General features: G+C 55.4%; 1 protein-coding gene across 1 annotated transcript; it reads right to left on the reverse strand.

Moving 5' to 3' along the window:
* Positions 1-25: 25 nt before the first annotated feature.
* On the reverse strand, positions 26-18,368 carry RNF115 (ring finger protein 115). The gene is made up of 9 exons (XM_077260207.1): positions 18,186-18,368; positions 6,498-6,556; positions 6,266-6,323; positions 5,912-6,114; positions 3,138-3,209; positions 2,063-2,135; positions 1,726-1,819; positions 1,535-1,650; positions 26-581 (listed from the first exon to the last, which is right to left on the reverse strand). Exons 1-9 carry the CDS (start codon positions 18,261-18,263, stop codon positions 450-452), a joined length of 885 nt encoding a protein of 294 aa, XP_077116322.1. The 5' UTR covers positions 18,264-18,368; the 3' UTR covers positions 26-449.
* Between the last annotated feature and the right edge of the window lies 1 nt (position 18,369).

Here is an 18,369-nt window from a genome sequence, read left to right on the forward strand (position 1 = left end):
AGAACGAGGTCGGGTGCGTCAGATCTTTCTGGATATAAGAAGGAATTTATTTTAGATTTACAAATATTTCAATAGATTTTTATCTCCTGATTCCCCACAATCGGTGGAGGAGAACAGGAGAACGCGGGGGGCGGAGGCGGATGTGCAAAAGAAAAGTAAAACACCGGCCCGGGCCCCGTCCCCTCAGTGAGATGGTTGGTCACGGGCCGAATTGTCCAGTCCATAGTCCAAGCATCAGTCCAGACCAAAGTCTCTCCGAATACGGGTCATGTGACCTCACCGACCATCGGCCTCAGGGCGCCCAGAGGAGGAGGAAATGTAAAATGGCCATTGTTTTGGTTCGGGAATGTCGGGCACAGACCACGGCTGCCAGCTCTCGGATGTGGTTGGCAATTTAGTGTCTCTTGCTGGAGACTGCAGGAAGGCCGAGTCCCTGGAAATAGGACCCTTCAGAAGGACCATCTGTCGTGCGACTGGCTTTCACCGCTGTAGCTGTTACTGGTGGAGGCCTCCGAGCCGGGCGCTTGTCGCGTCGAATCCTCACCATTTAAACTCTTTCGGCAAACCGGACACGTATCATGCTGTGAAGAGACAGGCAAACATGGGGTTAAACCAGCTGGGGGCTCAGCTCTCACCTATTTCTATGCAAGACCTCCAGATGGTGAGGCTGTGGTGCTGCAGTGCCATCTGGTGGTCATCTGGCAGATGACATGCATTTATGTACTTGTGTAGGATGTGGTGCCACAGTGCCATCTGCTGGTCGTCTGGCAGATGACACACATTAAAGGGAATCTGTCACCCCATTTTAGGCCTATAAGCTGAGGCCACCGCCATCAGGGGCTTATCTACAGCATTATAGAATGCTGTAGATAAGCCCCTGATGGCGGTGGCCTTAGCTTATAGGGCCAAAATGGGGTGACAGATTCCTTTTAATGTATTTGTGTAGGATGTGGTGCCACAGTGCCATCTGCTGGTCGTCTGGCAGATGACACACATTAAATGTATTTGTGTAGGATGTGGTGCAGCAGTGCCATCTGCTGGCAGATCGTCTGGCAGATTACACACAATAAGGGTATGTGCACACGTTCAGGATTTCTTGCAGAAATTTCCTGACAAAAACGTAACATTTCTGCCAGAAATCCGCATGCCTTTTTTTTTTGCGCAATGCATTAAATAGCGGGAAAAACGCAAAAAAATCTGCAAAATGAATGAATATGATGCGGGTTTTTTTTACCATGATCCTTTTTTTCGCGGAAAAAAAACCGCATCATGTGCACAAAAATTGCGGAATGCATTCTAAATGATAGGATGCATATGTATGCGTTTTTCATGCGTTTTTACAGCGAAAAAAACGCAAAAAATCCTGAACGTGTGCACATACCCTAAATGTATTTGTGTAGGATTTGGTGCAGCAGTGCCATCTGGTGGTCCTGTAGCAGATGGCACTCCATCCCATAAATGTGGTGTATTACTGAGGGTCTCATGTTGTAGGCACAGACACTGTCACCTACAGAAGGGGCAGACACATGATTACCATCTCGAGCCAAGGCACAATGCAGTCTCCATGGAAGAAGTGATTGCAGGGCAGCTGCCGGACCTCCTCCGACTCAGTGTAGTCGTCTTTACACACGGGACACTCCAGGCCCATATCTGTAGGACAGACATCGGGTCACTATCCGCTCCGCAGGGGTTAACCCCTTACAGACCGGCACCTGCGGCACTTACCCACTTGCTCCTGAGTTACAGTCACTGTCGGGATGGAGGAGATCTTCTCTTTGTCTGCCGGCGGGGGGCCAGTATTTTCCAGTTGGCCCAAAAGCTGAAAAAATAAAATTAAAACTCAGGATCTGCAGAGCAGCACTCTCTTTCATGTCTCTTAAAGGGCCGGTAAGCCTAAAGCCTGCTGCTTACAAAATAATAGTGGCCCTGGGATGGGACAAATGTTTCTCTCAGTTCTCATTAAATACTGACCCCCAGTGTTCTTAATGGCTGACAACAGAGAACAACAGATTGGATTCAACTACCCAGCAAATGTAGGAAACTGTCCTGAGTATACCCTCACCTGAGTGACGATTGAGTCCAGGCCGCTCTGCCCCCAGGCATAGTCGGCAGGATTGGAATGAAGCATCCCGCTCCTGCAAGGGGAACCAAAAGGTTAATATAATCTGACAAAGACAGCAGCAGTTCATTATCTGAGCACCATGCAGCTAATATAAGGATGTGATATCACACACCGTCTACAGGAGGACAGCAAAGTGTAGCAGTCACCTGATGTGAAATCACACACTGACCACAGGAGGGCAGCAGAGAGCAGCATGCATCTAATATCAGGATGTGATATCACACACCGTCCACAGGAGGGCAGCAGAGACGAGCAGTCGCCTGATGTGATATCACACACCGTTTACAGGAGTGGAGCAGAATGCAGCTAAAATCAAGATGCAATATCACACACCGTCCACAGGAGGGCAGCATGCAGCCAATATCAGCATATGATATCATACACCATCCACAGAAGTGCAGCAGAATACAGCAGTCACCTGACCTGATATCACACACTGACCACAGGAGGGCAGCAGAGAGCAGCTTGCAGCTAATATCAGGACGTGATTTCACACACCAACCACAGGAGGGCAGCAGAGAGCACCATGCAGCTAATATTAGCATGTGATATCACACACACACCAGATAGCAACTTATCTGATGCGATATTACACACTGACCACAGGAGGGAAACAGAGAGGCCTCCTCATTCTATACCCAGGACGCTGCAGTCGCTAGTGCAGGCAGTAGAGGGCAGCCTCAGCTCTGCTGTATCGTCCTGTGATGACTCTTGTGTCTGGAGGCGTCTTACATTACAGAGAGGAGTAATGTAATCCTCGCCTGGGCCCACACACCAGCTGTGAGCATCCATGACAGCGGTCGCGGATAAGTGCCCCCCGCCGGGAGCTGTGACATCTGTGTACAGCATCCACCTCGCCTATCACACACCTTGCAGGCTCCACTTTGGGGTGATCTTACATTCGCTGTTATTATATTACTCTAACAGCGCCCCTTGTGGTCATGTGAAAACTGACAATTCTCCTGTGCTCCTCCGCCATGCTTTACACTACAGCTATGCGCCAGTGAACACTTACCAGGAGACGGGACCCCCTGACCCTGGTAAAGGAGGATTAGCGAGGACCCCGGCGAAGATCTGCTGAATGATCCTGGGGACCAAAAAACAAAAAAGTCATTTGGTAATTTATGATCTTAACCCCTTCATGACCCAGCCTATTTTGACCTTAATGACCTGGCCGTTTTTTGCAATTCTGACCAGTGTCCCTTTATGAGGTAATAACTCAGGAACGCTTCAACGGATCCTAGCGATTCTGAGATTGTTTTTTCGTGACATATTGGGCTTCATGTTAGTGGTAAATTTAGGTCGATAATTTTTGCATTTATTTGTGAAAAAAATGGAAATTTAGCAAAAAATTTGAAAATTTCGCAATTTTCAAATTTTTAATTTTGATTCTGTTAAACGAGAGTTATGTGACACAAAATAGTTAATTTTGGAAACAAAATTTATTTTTTGCTAGGAAGTTATAAGGGTTAAAATTTGACCAGTGATTTCTCATTTTTACAACAAAATTTACAAAACCATTTTTTTTAGGGACCACCTCACATTTGAAGTCAGTTTGAGGGGTCTATATGGCTGAAAATACCCAAAAGTGACACCATTCTAAAAACTGCACCCCTCAAGGTGCTCAAAACCACATTCAAGAAGTTTATTAACCCTTCAGGTGTTTCACAGCAGCAGAAGCAACATGGAAGGAAAAAAATGAACATTTTACTTTTTAGTCACAAAAATGAACTTTTAGCAACAATTTTTTTTATTTTCCCAAGGGTAAAAAGAGAAACTGGACCCCAAAAGTTATTGTACAATTTGTCCTGAGTACGCTGATACCTCACATGTGGGAGTAAACCACTGTTTGGGCACACGGCAAGGCTCGGAAGGGAAGGAGCGCCATTTGACTTTTTGAATGAAAAATTAGCTCCAATCGCTAGCGGACACCATGTCGCGTTTGGAGAGCCCCCGTGTGCCTAAACATTGGAGCTCCCCCACATGTGACCCCATTTTCGAAACTAGACCCCCCCATGGAACTAAACTAGATGTGCGGTGACCACTTTAAACCCCCAAGTGCTTCACAGAGGTTTATAACGCAGAGCCGTGAAAATAAAAAAATAATTTTTCTTTCCTCAAAAATTATGTTTTAGCAAGCAATTTTTTATTTTCACAAGGGTAACAGGAGAAATTGGACCCCAATAGTTGTTGCCCAGTTTGTCCTGAGTATACTGGTACTCCATATGTGGGGGTAAACCACCGTTTGGGTGCGGAAGGGAGCACCATTTGACTTTTTCAACGGAAGATTGGCTGGAATCAATGGTGGCGCCATGTTGCGTTTGGAGACCCCTGATGTGCCTAAACAGTGGAAACCCCTCAATTCTAACTCCAACACTAACCCCAACACACCCCTAACCCTAATCTCAACTCTAGCCATAACCCTAATCACAACCCTAACCCCGACACACCCCTAACCCTGACACACCCCTAACCCTAATCCCAACCCTAACCACAACCCTAACCACAACACACCCCTAACCCTAACCACAAGCCTAATCTTAACCCTATTTCCAACCCTAGCCCCAATTCCAACCCTAACTCTAATTCCAACCCTAAGGCTATGTGCTCACGTTGCGGATTCGAGTGAGATTTTTCCGCACCATTTTTGAAAAATCTGCAGGTAAAATGCACTGCGTTTTACCTGCGGATTTACTGCGGATTTCCAGCGTTTTTTTGTGCGGATTTCACCTGCGGATTCCTGTTGAGGAACAGGTGTAAAACGCGGCGGAATCCGCTCAAAGAATTGACATGCTGCGGAAAATACAATGCAGCGTTTCCGCGCGGTATTTTCCGCACCATGGGCCAGCGGATTTGGTTTTCCATAGGTTTACATGGTACTGTAAACGTGATGGAAAACTGCTACAAATACGTAGCGGCCAATCCGCCACGGATCCGCAGCCAAATCCGCACCGTGTGCACATAGCCTAATTCTAATCCTACTTCTCACCCTAACCCTAGCGTAAAAATAAAAGTAAACATATTTTCTTTATTTTATTATTGTCCCTGCCTATGGGGGTGATAAAGGGGGGGTTCATTTAGTATTTTTTTTATTTTGATCACTGTGATAAAACCTATCACAGTGATCAAAATGTACCTAGAACGAATCTGCCAGCCGGCAGATTCAGTGGGCGCACTGAGCATGCGCCCGCCATTTTGGAAGATGGCGGCGCCCATGGAGCAGACGGACGGACACCGGGAGGTTCGGTAAGTATGAGGGGGGGGAATCGGAGCGGAGCACAGGACTGAGGAGGCAATCGGTGGCAGTGGGGGGGGGGGGCAGATCAGGGTTTTCAGCCATGGCCGATGATATTGCAGCATCAGCCATGGCTGGATTGTAATATTTCACCATTTTCATAGGTGAAATTTTACAAATCGCTCTGATTGGCTGTTTCACTTTCAACAGCCAATCGGAGCGATCGTAGCCACGTGGGGCCCCCCCCCCCTCCCCCCGGGCTGAAGTACCACTCCCCCTGTCCCTGCAGATCGGGTGAAATTGGAGTTAACCCTTTCACCCAATCTGCAGGGACGCGATCCCTCCATGACGCCACATAGGCGTCACAGGTCGGCTTGGCACCGACTTTCATGACGCCTACGTGGCGTCACAGGTCGGGAAGGGGTTAAAGGTGACATGCACCTTAACTGGTCCCTAATTTGCATACATGGGGTGTGGTTGTCCGATTGTCACTACCAATAATCAGTCTCTAGGTGGTCACGTGATTGTCTTGTGCAGAGGATCATGGGACTCACCCTTCGATGGCCGGGGAGCGGTCAGGCCGGGAGCTGACGCGGGATCTGTAGCGGGTGGGCTGCCGCAGGGGCCAGCGGGTCCGAAGGTCTGCGTGGCCCTGGTGGCGCCGCTCACCATCTCTGTTGTCTTGGTCCAGGGAGCTGCTGCTCAGAAAATGCCGGAAATCAGGGAAGAACATGGTGTGGTCCAAATGGTCCCAGAGCTGGGGGGGAAAAAAAAAAAAACACATCTTCAAAAGGGACGATCACCACACAGGAAGTCTTACCCCTACCCCTCCTACTAGTGGGAAGAAGCCTGGGCCCTACGCAAGAAAAACATGGGGGCCACAGAGGGGTTATAGAGAGGCCACTGACCTCTGTGAAATGCGTCGTTCCATTATCATCTATTGAGTTTCCTCCGGAGTCTAGAAAACTGAGAAACAAGGAAGAAACTCAGAGCGAGTCCACACAGAGCTGAGCTCACACCGCTGCCGGCTGCTGGACGGCCCTGGACTGCAGCCACGAGCAACCAAGCATCAGCCGTGGGTGAGAGGCGGAGCGCACCGCCACATCTACCACCACAGCCACATCCATGAGCGCCCCCTACCTGGAGTCTTCAGTCACTTCTTCGATAAAGCCGGAGTCGCATCGGGGGCAAATGTACTCCTAGAAGGGGAGAGAAGAGAGGAGAGTGTGAGGGGAGGAGGCACAGGGCACCCTCAGAGCTGCACTCACAATTCTGCTGCCTATCCCCAGGAATCTGTAGTCGGGACACAGCCCAGGAGCATTCTGGGATATTATAACAATGCAAGTCAACGCTACATCTCCCAGAATGCAGTGGAGCAGCAGCCTGACCAGAGCAGGACAGTGAATGCAGCTCAGGTGTGAGTAAAACAGCAGCCTGGTGATTACAGCTCAGAGTGCGAGTAGCGGAGCAGCAGCCTGGCGATTACAGCTCTGGGTGTGAGTGGAGTAGCAGCCTGGCGATTACAGCGCCGTGTGCGAGTAGTGGAGCAGCAGCCTGGCGATTACAGCTCAGGGTGCGAGTGGAGCAGCAGCCTGGCGATTACAGCTCAGGGTGCGAGTGGAGCAGCAGCCTGGCGATTACAGCTCAGGGTGCGAGTGGAGCAGCAGCCTGGCGATTACAGCTCAGGGTGCGAGTGGAGCAGCAGCCTGGCGATTACAGCTCAGGGTGCGAGTGGAGCAGCAGCCTGGCGATTACAGCTCAGGGTGCGAGTGGAGCAGCAGCCTGGCGATTACAGCTCAGGGTGCGAGTGGAGCAGCAGCCTGGCGATTACAGCTCAGGGTGCGAGTGGAGCAGCAGCCTGGCGATTACAGCTCAGGGTGCGAGTGGAGCAGCAGCCTGGCGATTACAGCTCAGGGTGCGAGTGGAGCAGCAGCCTGGCGATTACAGCTCAGGGTGCGAGTGGAGCAGCAGCCTGGCGATTACAGCTCAGGGTGCGAGTGGAGCAGCAGCCTGGCGATTACAGCTCAGGGTGCGAGTGGAGCAGCAGCCTGGCGATTACAGCTCAGGGTGCGAGTGGAGCAGCAGCCTGGCGATTACAGCTCAGGGTGCGAGTGGAGCAGCAGCCTGGCGATTACAGCTCAGGGTGTGAGTGGAGCAGCAGCCTGGCGATTACAGCTCAGGGTGTGAGTGGAGCAGCAGCCTGGCGATTACAGCTCAGGGTGTGAGTGGAGCAGCAGCCTGGCGATTACAGCTCAGGGTGTGAGTGGAGCAGCAGCCTGGCGATTACAGCTCAGGGTGTGAGTGGAGCAGCAGCCTGGCGATTACAGCTCAGGGTGTGAGTGGAGCAGCAGCCTGGCGATTACAGCTCAGGGTGTGAGTGGAGCAGCAGCCTGGCGATTACAGCTCAGGGTGTGAGTGGAGCAGCAGCCTGGCGATTACAGCTCAGGGTGTGAGTGGAGCAGCAGCCTGGCGATTACAGCTCAGGGTGTGAGTGGAGCAGCAGCCTGGCGATTACAGCTCAGGGTGTGAGTGGAGCAGCAGCCTGGCGATTACAGCTCAGGGTGTGAGTGGAGCAGCAGCCTGGCGATTACAGCTCAGGGTGTGAGTGGAGCAGCAGCCTGGCGATTACAGCTCAGGGTGTGAGTGGAGCAGCAGCCTGGCGATTACAGCTCAGGGTGTGAGTGGAGCAGCAGCCTGGCGATTACAGCTCAGGGTGTGAGTGGAGCAGCAGCCTGGCGATTACAGCTCAGGGTGTGAGTGGAGCAGCAGCCTGGCGATTACAGCTCAGGGTGTGAGTGGAGCAGCAGCCTGGCGATTACAGCTCAGGGTGTGAGTGGAGCAGCAGCCTGGCGATTACAGCTCAGGGTGTGAGTGGAGCAGCAGCCTGGCGATTACAGCTCAGGGTGTGAGTGGAGCAGCAGCCTGGCGATTACAGCTCAGGGTGTGAGTGGAGCAGCAGCCTGGCGATTACAGCTCAGGGTGTGAGTGGAGCAGCAGCCTGGCGATTACAGCTCAGGGTGTGAGTGGAGCAGCAGCCTGGCGATTACAGCTCAGGGTGTGAGTGGAGCAGCAGCCTGGCGATTACAGCTCAGGGTGTGAGTGGAGCAGCAGCCTGGCGATTACAGCTCAGGGTGTGAGTGGAGCAGCAGCCTGGCGATTACAGCTCAGGGTGTGAGTGGAGCAGCAGCCTGGCGATTACAGCTCAGGGTGTGAGTGGAGCAGCAGCCTGGCGATTACAGCTCAGGGTGTGAGTGGAGCAGCAGCCTGGCGATTACAGCTCAGGGTGTGAGTGGAGCAGCAGCCTGGCGATTACAGCTCAGGGTGTGAGTGGAGCAGCAGCCTGGCGATTACAGCTCAGGGTGTGAGTGGAGCAGCAGCCTGGCGATTACAGCTCAGGGTGTGAGTGGAGCAGCAGCCTGGCGATTACAGCTCAGGGTGTGAGTGGAGCAGCAGCCTGGCGATTACAGCTCAGGGTGTGAGTGGAGCAGCAGCCTGGCGATTACAGCTCAGGGTGTGAGTGGAGCAGCAGCCTGGCGATTACAGCTCAGGGTGTGAGTGGAGCAGCAGCCTGGCGATTACAGCTCAGGGTGTGAGTGGAGCAGCAGCCTGGCGATTACAGCTCAGGGTGTGAGTGGAGCAGCAGCCTGGCGATTACAGCTCAGGGTGTGAGTGGAGCAGCAGCCTGGCGATTACAGCTCAGGGTGTGAGTGGAGCAGCAGCCTGGCGATTACAGCTCAGGGTGTGAGTGGAGCAGCAGCCTGGCGATTACAGCTCAGGGTGTGAGTGGAGCAGCAGCCTGGCGATTACAGCTCAGGGTGTGAGTGGAGCAGCAGCCTGGCGATTACAGCTCAGGGTGTGAGTGGAGCAGCAGCCTGGCGATTACAGCTCAGGGTGTGAGTGGAGCAGCAGCCTGGCGATTACAGCTCAGGGTGTGAGTGGAGCAGCAGCCTGGCGATTACAGCTCAGGGTGTGAGTGGAGCAGCAGCCTGGCGATTACAGCTCAGGGTGTGAGTGGAGCAGCAGCCTGGCGATTACAGCTCAGGGTGTGAGTGGAGCAGCAGCCTGGCGATTACAGCTCAGGGTGTGAGTGGAGCAGCAGCCTGGCGATTACAGCTCAGGGTGTGAGTGGAGCAGCAGCCTGGCGATTACAGCTCAGGGTGTGAGTGGAGCAGCAGCCTGGCGATTACAGCTCAGGGTGTGAGTGGAGCAGCAGCCTGGCGATTACAGCTCAGGGTGTGAGTGGAGCAGCAGCCTGGCGATTACAGCTCAGGGTGTGAGTGGAGCAGCAGCCTGGCGATTACAGCTCAGGGTGTGAGTGGAGCAGCAGCCTGGCGATTACAGCTCAGGGTGTGAGTGGAGCAGCAGCCTGGCGATTACAGCTCAGGGTGTGAGTGGAGCAGCAGCCTGGCGATTACAGCTCAGGGTGTGAGTGGAGCAGCAGCCTGGCGATTACAGCTCAGGGTGTGAGTGGAGCAGCAGCCTGGCGATTACAGCTCAGGGTGTGAGTGGAGCAGCAGCCTGGCGATTACAGCTCAGGGTGTGAGTGGAGCAGCAGCCTGGCGATTACAGCTCAGGGTGTGAGTGGAGCAGCAGCCTGGCGATTACAGCTCAGGGTGTGAGTGGAGCAGCAGCCTGGCGATTACAGCTCAGGGTGTGAGTGGAGCAGCAGCCTGGCGATTACAGCTCAGGGTGTGAGTGGAGCAGCAGCCTGGCGATTACAGCTCAGGGTGTGAGTGGAGCAGCAGCCTGGCGATTACAGCTCAGGGTGTGAGTGGAGCAGCAGCCTGGCGATTACAGCTCAGGGTGTGAGTGGAGCAGCAGCCTGGCGATTACAGCTCAGGGTGTGAGTGGAGCAGCAGCCTGGCGATTACAGCTCAGGGTGTGAGTGGAGCAGCAGCCTGGCGATTACAGCTCAGGGTGTGAGTGGAGCAGCAGCCTGGCGATTACAGCTCAGGGTGTGAGTGGAGCAGCAGCCTGGCGATTACAGCTCAGGGTGTGAGTGGAGCAGCAGCCTGGCGATTACAGCTCAGGGTGTGAGTGGAGCAGCAGCCTGGCGATTACAGCTCAGGGTGTGAGTGGAGCAGCAGCCTGGCGATTACAGCTCAGGGTGTGAGTGGAGCAGCAGCCTGGCGATTACAGCTCAGGGTGTGAGTGGAGCAGCAGCCTGGCGATTACAGCTCAGGGTGTGAGTGGAGCAGCAGCCTGGCGATTACAGCTCAGGGTGTGAGTGGAGCAGCAGCCTGGCGATTACAGCTCAGGGTGTGAGTGGAGCAGCAGCCTGGCGATTACAGCTCAGGGTGTGAGTGGAGCAGCAGCCTGGCGATTACAGCTCAGGGTGTGAGTGGAGCAGCAGCCTGGCGATTACAGCTCAGGGTGTGAGTGGAGCAGCAGCCTGGCGATTACAGCTCAGGGTGTGAGTGGAGCAGCAGCCTGGCGATTACAGCTCAGGGTGTGAGTGGAGCAGCAGCCTGGCGATTACAGCTCAGGGTGTGAGTGGAGCAGCAGCCTGGCGATTACAGCTCAGGGTGTGAGTGGAGCAGCAGCCTGGCGATTACAGCTCAGGGTGTGAGTGGAGCAGCAGCCTGGCGATTACAGCTCAGGGTGTGAGTGGAGCAGCAGCCTGGCGATTACAGCTCAGGGTGTGAGTGGAGCAGCAGCCTGGCGATTACAGCTCAGGGTGTGAGTGGAGCAGCAGCCTGGCGATTACAGCTCAGGGTGTGAGTGGAGCAGCAGCCTGGCGATTACAGCTCAGGGTGTGAGTGGAGCAGCAGCCTGGCGATTACAGCTCAGGGTGTGAGTGGAGCAGCAGCCTGGCGATTACAGCTCAGGGTGTGAGTGGAGCAGCAGCCTGGCGATTACAGCTCAGGGTGTGAGTGGAGCAGCAGCCTGGCGATTACAGCTCAGGGTGTGAGTGGAGCAGCAGCCTGGCGATTACAGCTCAGGGTGTGAGTGGAGCAGCAGCCTGGCGATTACAGCTCAGGGTGTGAGTGGAGCAGCAGCCTGGCGATTACAGCTCAGGGTGTGAGTGGAGCAGCAGCCTGGCGATTACAGCTCAGGGTGTGAGTGGAGCAGCAGCCTGGCGATTACAGCTCAGGGTGTGAGTGGAGCAGCAGCCTGGCGATTACAGCTCAGGGTGTGAGTGGAGCAGCAGCCTGGCGATTACAGCTCAGGGTGTGAGTGGAGCAGCAGCCTGGCGATTACAGCTCAGGGTGTGAGTGGAGCAGCAGCCTGGCGATTACAGCTCAGGGTGTGAGTGGAGCAGCAGCCTGGCGATTACAGCTCAGGGTGTGAGTGGAGCAGCAGCCTGGCGATTACAGCTCAGGGTGTGAGTGGAGCAGCAGCCTGGCGATTACAGCTCAGGGTGTGAGTGGAGCAGCAGCCTGGCGATTACAGCTCAGGGTGTGAGTGGAGCAGCAGCCTGGCGATTACAGCTCAGGGTGTGAGTGGAGCAGCAGCCTGGCGATTACAGCTCAGGGTGTGAGTGGAGCAGCAGCCTGGCGATTACAGCTCAGGGTGTGAGTGGAGCAGCAGCCTGGCGATTACAGCTCAGGGTGTGAGTGGAGCAGCAGCCTGGCGATTACAGCTCAGGGTGTGAGTGGAGCAGCAGCCTGGCGATTACAGCTCAGGGTGTGAGTGGAGCAGCAGCCTGGCGATTACAGCTCAGGGTGTGAGTGGAGCAGCAGCCTGGCGATTACAGCTCAGGGTGTGAGTGGAGCAGCAGCCTGGCGATTACAGCTCAGGGTGTGAGTGGAGCAGCAGCCTGGCGATTACAGCTCAGGGTGTGAGTGGAGCAGCAGCCTGGCGATTACAGCTCAGGGTGTGAGTGGAGCAGCAGCCTGGCGATTACAGCTCAGGGTGTGAGTGGAGCAGCAGCCTGGCGATTACAGCTCAGGGTGTGAGTGGAGCAGCAGCCTGGCGATTACAGCTCAGGGTGTGAGTGGAGCAGCAGCCTGGCGATTACAGCTCAGGGTGTGAGTGGAGCAGCAGCCTGGCGATTACAGCTCAGGGTGTGAGTGGAGCAGCAGCCTGGCGATTACAGCTCAGGGTGTGAGTGGAGCAGCAGCCTGGCGATTACAGCTCAGGGTGTGAGTGGAGCAGCAGCCTGGCGATTACAGCTCAGGGTGTGAGTGGAGCAGCAGCCTGGCGATTACAGCTCAGGGTGTGAGTGGAGCAGCAGCCTGGCGATTACAGCTCAGGGTGTGAGTGGAGCAGCAGCCTGGCGATTACAGCTCAGGGTGTGAGTGGAGCAGCAGCCTGGCGATTACAGCTCAGGGTGTGAGTGGAGCAGCAGCCTGGCGATTACAGCTCAGGGTGTGAGTGGAGCAGCAGCCTGGCGATTACAGCTCAGGGTGTGAGTGGAGCAGCAGCCTGGCGATTACAGCTCAGGGTGTGAGTGGAGCAGCAGCCTGGCGATTACAGCTCAGGGTGTGAGTGGAGCAGCAGCCTGGCGATTACAGCTCAGGGTGTGAGTGGAGCAGCAGCCTGGCGATTACAGCTCAGGGTGTGAGTGGAGCAGCAGCCTGGCGATTACAGCTCAGGGTGTGAGTGGAGCAGCAGCCTGGCGATTACAGCTCAGGGTGTGAGTGGAGCAGCAGCCTGGCGATTACAGCTCAGGGTGTGAGTGGAGCAGCAGCCTGGCGATTACAGCTCAGGGTGTGAGTGGAGCAGCAGCCTGGCGATTACAGCTCAGGGTGTGAGTGGAGCAGCAGCCTGGCGATTACAGCTCAGGGTGTGAGTGGAGCAGCAGCCTGGCGATTACAGCTCAGGGTGTGAGTGGAGCAGCAGCCTGGCGATTACAGCTCAGGGTGTGAGTGGAGCAGCAGCCTGGCGATTACAGCTCAGGGTGTGAGTGGAGCAGCAGCCTGGCGATTACAGCTCAGGGTGTGAGTGGAGCAGCAGCCTGGCGATTACAGCTCAGGGTGTGAGTGGAGCAGCAGCCTGGCGATTACAGCTCAGGGTGTGAGTGGAGCAGCAGCCTGGCGATTACAGCTCAGGGTGTGAGTGGAGCAGCAGCCTGGCGATTACAGCTCAGGGTGTGAGTGGAGCAGCAGCCTGGCGATTACAGCTCAGGGTGTGAGTGGAGCAGCAGCCTGGCGATTACAGCTCAGGGTGTGAGTGGAGCAGCAGCCTGGCGATTACAGCTCAGGGTGTGAGTGGAGCAGCAGCCTGGCGATTACAGCTCAGGGTGTGAGTGGAGCAGCAGCCTGGCGATTACAGCTCAGGGTGTGAGTGGAGCAGCAGCCTGGCGATTACAGCTCAGGGTGTGAGTGGAGCAGCAGCCTGGCGATTACAGCTCAGGGTGTGAGTGGAGCAGCAGCCTGGCGATTACAGCTCAGGGTGTGAGTGGAGCAGCAGCCTGGCGATTACAGCTCAGGGTGTGAGTGGAGCAGCAGCCTGGCGATTACAGCTCAGGGTGTGAGTGGAGCAGCAGCCTGGCGATTACAGCTCAGGGTGTGAGTGGAGCAGCAGCCTGGCGATTACAGCTCAGGGTGTGAGTGGAGCAGCAGCCTGGCGATTACAGCTCAGGGTGTGAGTGGAGCAGCAGCCTGGCGATTACAGCTCAGGGTGTGAGTGGAGCAGCAGCCTGGCGATTACAGCTCAGGGTGTGAGTGGAGCAGCAGCCTGGCGATTACAGCTCAGGGTGTGAGTGGAGCAGCAGCCTGGCGATTACAGCTCAGGGTGTGAGTGGAGCAGCAGCCTGGCGATTACAGCTCAGGGTGTGAGTGGAGCAGCAGCCTGGCGATTACAGCTCAGGGTGTGAGTGGAGCAGCAGCCTGGCGATTACAGCTCAGGGTGTGAGTGGAGCAGCAGCCTGGCGATTACAGCTCAGGGTGTGAGTGGAGCAGCAGCCTGGCGATTACAGCTCAGGGTGTGAGTGGAGCAGCAGCCTGGCGATTACAGCTCAGGGTGTGAGTGGAGCAGCAGCCTGGCGATTACAGCTCAGGGTGTGAGTGGAGCAGCAGCCTGGCGATTACAGCTCAGGGTGTGAGTGGAGCAGCAGCCTGGCGATTACAGCTCAGGGTGTGAGTGGAGCAGCAGCCTGGCGATTACAGCTCAGGGTGTGAGTGGAGCAGCAGCCTGGCGATTACAGCTCAGGGTGTGAGTGGAGCAGCAGCCTGGCGATTACAGCTCAGGGTGTGAGTGGAGCAGCAGCCTGGCGATTACAGCTCAGGGTGTGAGTGGAGCAGCAGCCTGGCGATTACAGCTCAGGGTGTGAGTGGAGCAGCAGCCTGGCGATTACAGCTCAGGGTGTGAGTGGAGCAGCAGCCTGGCGATTACAGCTCAGGGTGTGAGTGGAGCAGCAGCCTGGCGATTACAGCTCAGGGTGTGAGTGGAGCAGCAGCCTGGCGATTACAGCTCAGGGTGTGAGTGGAGCAGCAGCCTGGCGATTACAGCTCAGGGTGTGAGTGGAGCAGCAGCCTGGCGATTACAGCTCAGGGTGTGAGTGGAGCAGCAGCCTGGCGATTACAGCTCAGGGTGTGAGTGGAGCAGCAGCCTGGCGATTACAGCTCAGGGTGTGAGTGGAGCAGCAGCCTGGCGATTACAGCTCAGGGTGTGAGTGGAGCAGCAGCCTGGCGATTACAGCTCAGGGTGTGAGTGGAGCAGCAGCCTGGCGATTACAGCTCAGGGTGTGAGTGGAGCAGCAGCCTGGCGATTACAGCTCAGGGTGTGAGTGGAGCAGCAGCCTGGCGATTACAGCTCAGGGTGTGAGTGGAGCAGCAGCCTGGCGATTACAGCTCAGGGTGTGAGTGGAGCAGCAGCCTGGCGATTACAGCTCAGGGTGTTGAGTGGAGCAGAAGCCTGGCGATTACAGCTCAGGGTGTGAGTCGAGCAAAAGCCTGGCGATTACAGCTCAGGGTGTGAGTGGAGCAGAAGCCTTGCGATTACAGCTCAGGGTGTGAGTGGAGCAGAAGCCTGGCGATTACAGCTCTGGATGTGAGTGGAGCAGAAGCCTGGCGATTACAGCAAAGGGTGTGATGATATATAACTGAGGATTAACTAGATTCCTGACCGTGCGCACTGGTGTCTGCTGCCAGGAGACCTCTCTGTGTGCCTGAGGCAGGTGGCGGAGGGCAAGATGAGCGTTGCCATGTGACCTGTGGGATCACTGTATACAGCAGCTGCCGTCCGCACCACCCGGAATACGACACTGGAGGCTCCGCAGTCAAAGCGGGCAACCAAGTGCAACCCTGCCAGTATCACCGGGAACAGAGTGGCCCATGACTGCCATATACACAATGCCACCACGGTCAACACCGGAGACCCACACACCACCGCAGTGCCTCAGACTGGCCACAGCTTCCATGCTGACCTCTTGCAGTACAACTTCTGGCCACAAGAAGCAGCGCTCACTTTCTCACACCAGCTCAGTAACTGTTCCTTTAAGACAACAGTCCCAGCACTGTGACTGCAGAGTACAGATATCAGCAAGCGGGGAAAAAGGAACACGACCTGCCAAAAAATTGTGAGGCAGCATGAAAGCGCCCCCAGCAGCAACACAAGAGAGCTGCCCCCAGCAAGGAGAAAGCGACAACACCACCCAGTATCAGCTGCCAGCAGGCAAGCGACTGTCCTCTGTTGTCAGGCGTCAGAGCGGAGGAAATTCCCAGAGAAAACCCAGAGGACAGGTGGAGCAGAATACAGTGCAGGCACAGTGACAGGTGGAGCAGGATAAAGTGCAGTCACAGTGACAGGTGGAGCAGGATACAGTGCAGTCACAGTGACAGGTGGAGCAGGATACAGTGCAGTCACAGTGAAAAGTGGAGCAGAATACAGTGCAGGCACATTGACAGGTGGAGCAGGATACAGTGCAGCCACAGTGACAGGCGGAGCAGGATACAGTGCAGTAATAGTGACAGGTGGAGCAGAATACAGTGCAGCCAGTGACAGGCGGAGCAGAATACAGTGCGGTAATAGTGACAGGTGGAGCAGAATACAGTGCAGCCAGTGACAGGCGGAGCAGAATACAGTGCAGTAATAGTGACAGGTGGAGCAGAATACAGTGCAGCCACAGTGACAGGTGGAGCAGAATACAGTGCAGCCACAGTGACAGGTGGAGCAGAATACAGTGCAGTCACAGTGACAGGCGGAGCAGAATACAGTGCAGCCACAGTGACAGGCGGAGCAGAATACAGTGCAGCCACAGTGACAGGCGGAGCAGAATACAGTGCAGCCACAGTGACAGGCGGAGCAGGATACAGTGCAGTAATAGTGACAGGTGGAGCAGAATACAGTGCAGCCAGTGACAGGCGGAGCAGAATACAGTGCAGCCAGTGACAGGCGGAGCAGAATACAGTGCAGTAATAGTGACAGGTGGAGCAGAATACAGTGCAGCCAGTGACAGGCGGAGCAGAATACAGTGCAGTAATAGTGACAGGCGGAGCAGAATACAGTGCAGTCACAGTGACAGGTGGAGCTGGATACAGTGCAGCCACAGTGACAGGTGGAGCTGGATACAGTGCAGCCACAGTGACAGGTGGAGCTGGATACAGTGCAGCCACAGTGACAGGTGGAGCTGGATACAGTGCAGCCACAGTGACAGGTGGAGCAGGATACAGTGCAGGTGGAGCAGGATACAGTGCAGCCACAGTGACAGGAGGAGCAGGATTTGTGCAGTCACAGTGACAGGTGGAGCAGGATACAGTGCAGCCACAGTGACAGGTGGAGCAGAATACAGTGCAGTCACAGTGACAGGTGGAGCAGAATACAGTGCAGTCACAGTGACAGGTGGAGCAGAATACAGTGCAGTCACAGTGACAGGTGGAGCAGAATACAGTGCAGTCACAGTGACAGGTGGAGCAGAATACAGTGCAGCCACAGTGACAGGTGGAGCAGAATACAGTGCAGCCACAGTGACAGGTGGAGCAGGATACAGTGCAGTCACAGTGACAGGTGGAGCAGGATACAGTGCAGTCACAGTGACAGGTGGAGCAGGATACAGTGCAATCACAGTGACAGGAGGAGCAGGATACAGTGCAGCCACAGTGATAGGTGGAGCAGGATACAGTGCAGCCACAGTGACAGGTGGAGCAGGATACAGTGCAGCCACAGTTACAGGAGGAGCAGAATACAGTGCAGTCACAGTGACAGGTGGAGCAGAATACAGTGCAGTCACAGTGACAGGTGGAGCAGGATACAGTGCAGCCGCAGTGACAGGTGGAGCAGGATACAGTGCAGCCACAGTGACAGGTGGAGCAGAATACAGTGCAGCCACAGTGACAGGTGGAGCAGGATACAGTGCAGCCACAGTGACAGGTGGAGCAGGATACAGTGCAGCCACAGTGACAGGTGGAGCAGGATACAGTGCAGCCACAGTGATAGGTGGAGCAGAATACAGTGCAGCCACAGTGATAGGTGGAGCAGAATACAGTGCAGTCACAGTGACAGGTGGAGCAGGATGCAGTGCAGCCACAGTGACAGGAGGAGCAGAATACAGTGCAGCCACAGTGATAGGTGGAGCAGAATACAGTGCAGCCACAGTGACAGGTGGAGCAGGATACAGTGCAGCCACAGTGACAGGTGGAGCAGAATACAGTGCAGCCACAGTGACAGGTGGAGCAGGATACAGTGCAGCCACAGTGACAGGAGGAGCAGGATACAGTGCAGCCACAGTGATAGGTGGAGCAGAATACAGTGCAGCCACAGTGACAGGTGGAGCAGGATATAGTGCAGCCACAGTGACAGGAGGAGCAGGATACAGTGCAGCCACAGTGACAGGTGGAGCAGGATTTGTGCAGTTACACCTTGTTGTCCCGTTACACCGGCGGCTCCCCGGTCTTTGTTCAGCCCCGGCCCCGCTCTCCCCTGTCCCGGGTGTTCCGTACTCACCGGCAGTTTGGGGCTGACCTCCCCCTTGCAGTGATGGCAGAAGAAGCGATGCTGGGACACCGCCGCCGCCTCCGCCATTTTTCTCTTCCTCCTCCGCCCGCTCCGCTCGTCACGTCAGTCCTCCGAGCAGCAGAGAGCGCCGCCCCTGAAACAGCCGCTCTGTCCCTGCAGCCACCAGCGAGAG

The sequence above is a fragment of the Ranitomeya variabilis genome, chromosome 1 (genome assembly GCF_051348905.1).
Source record: "Ranitomeya variabilis isolate aRanVar5 chromosome 1, aRanVar5.hap1, whole genome shotgun sequence".
Lineage (NCBI taxonomy): Eukaryota > Metazoa > Chordata > Amphibia > Anura > Dendrobatidae > Ranitomeya > Ranitomeya variabilis.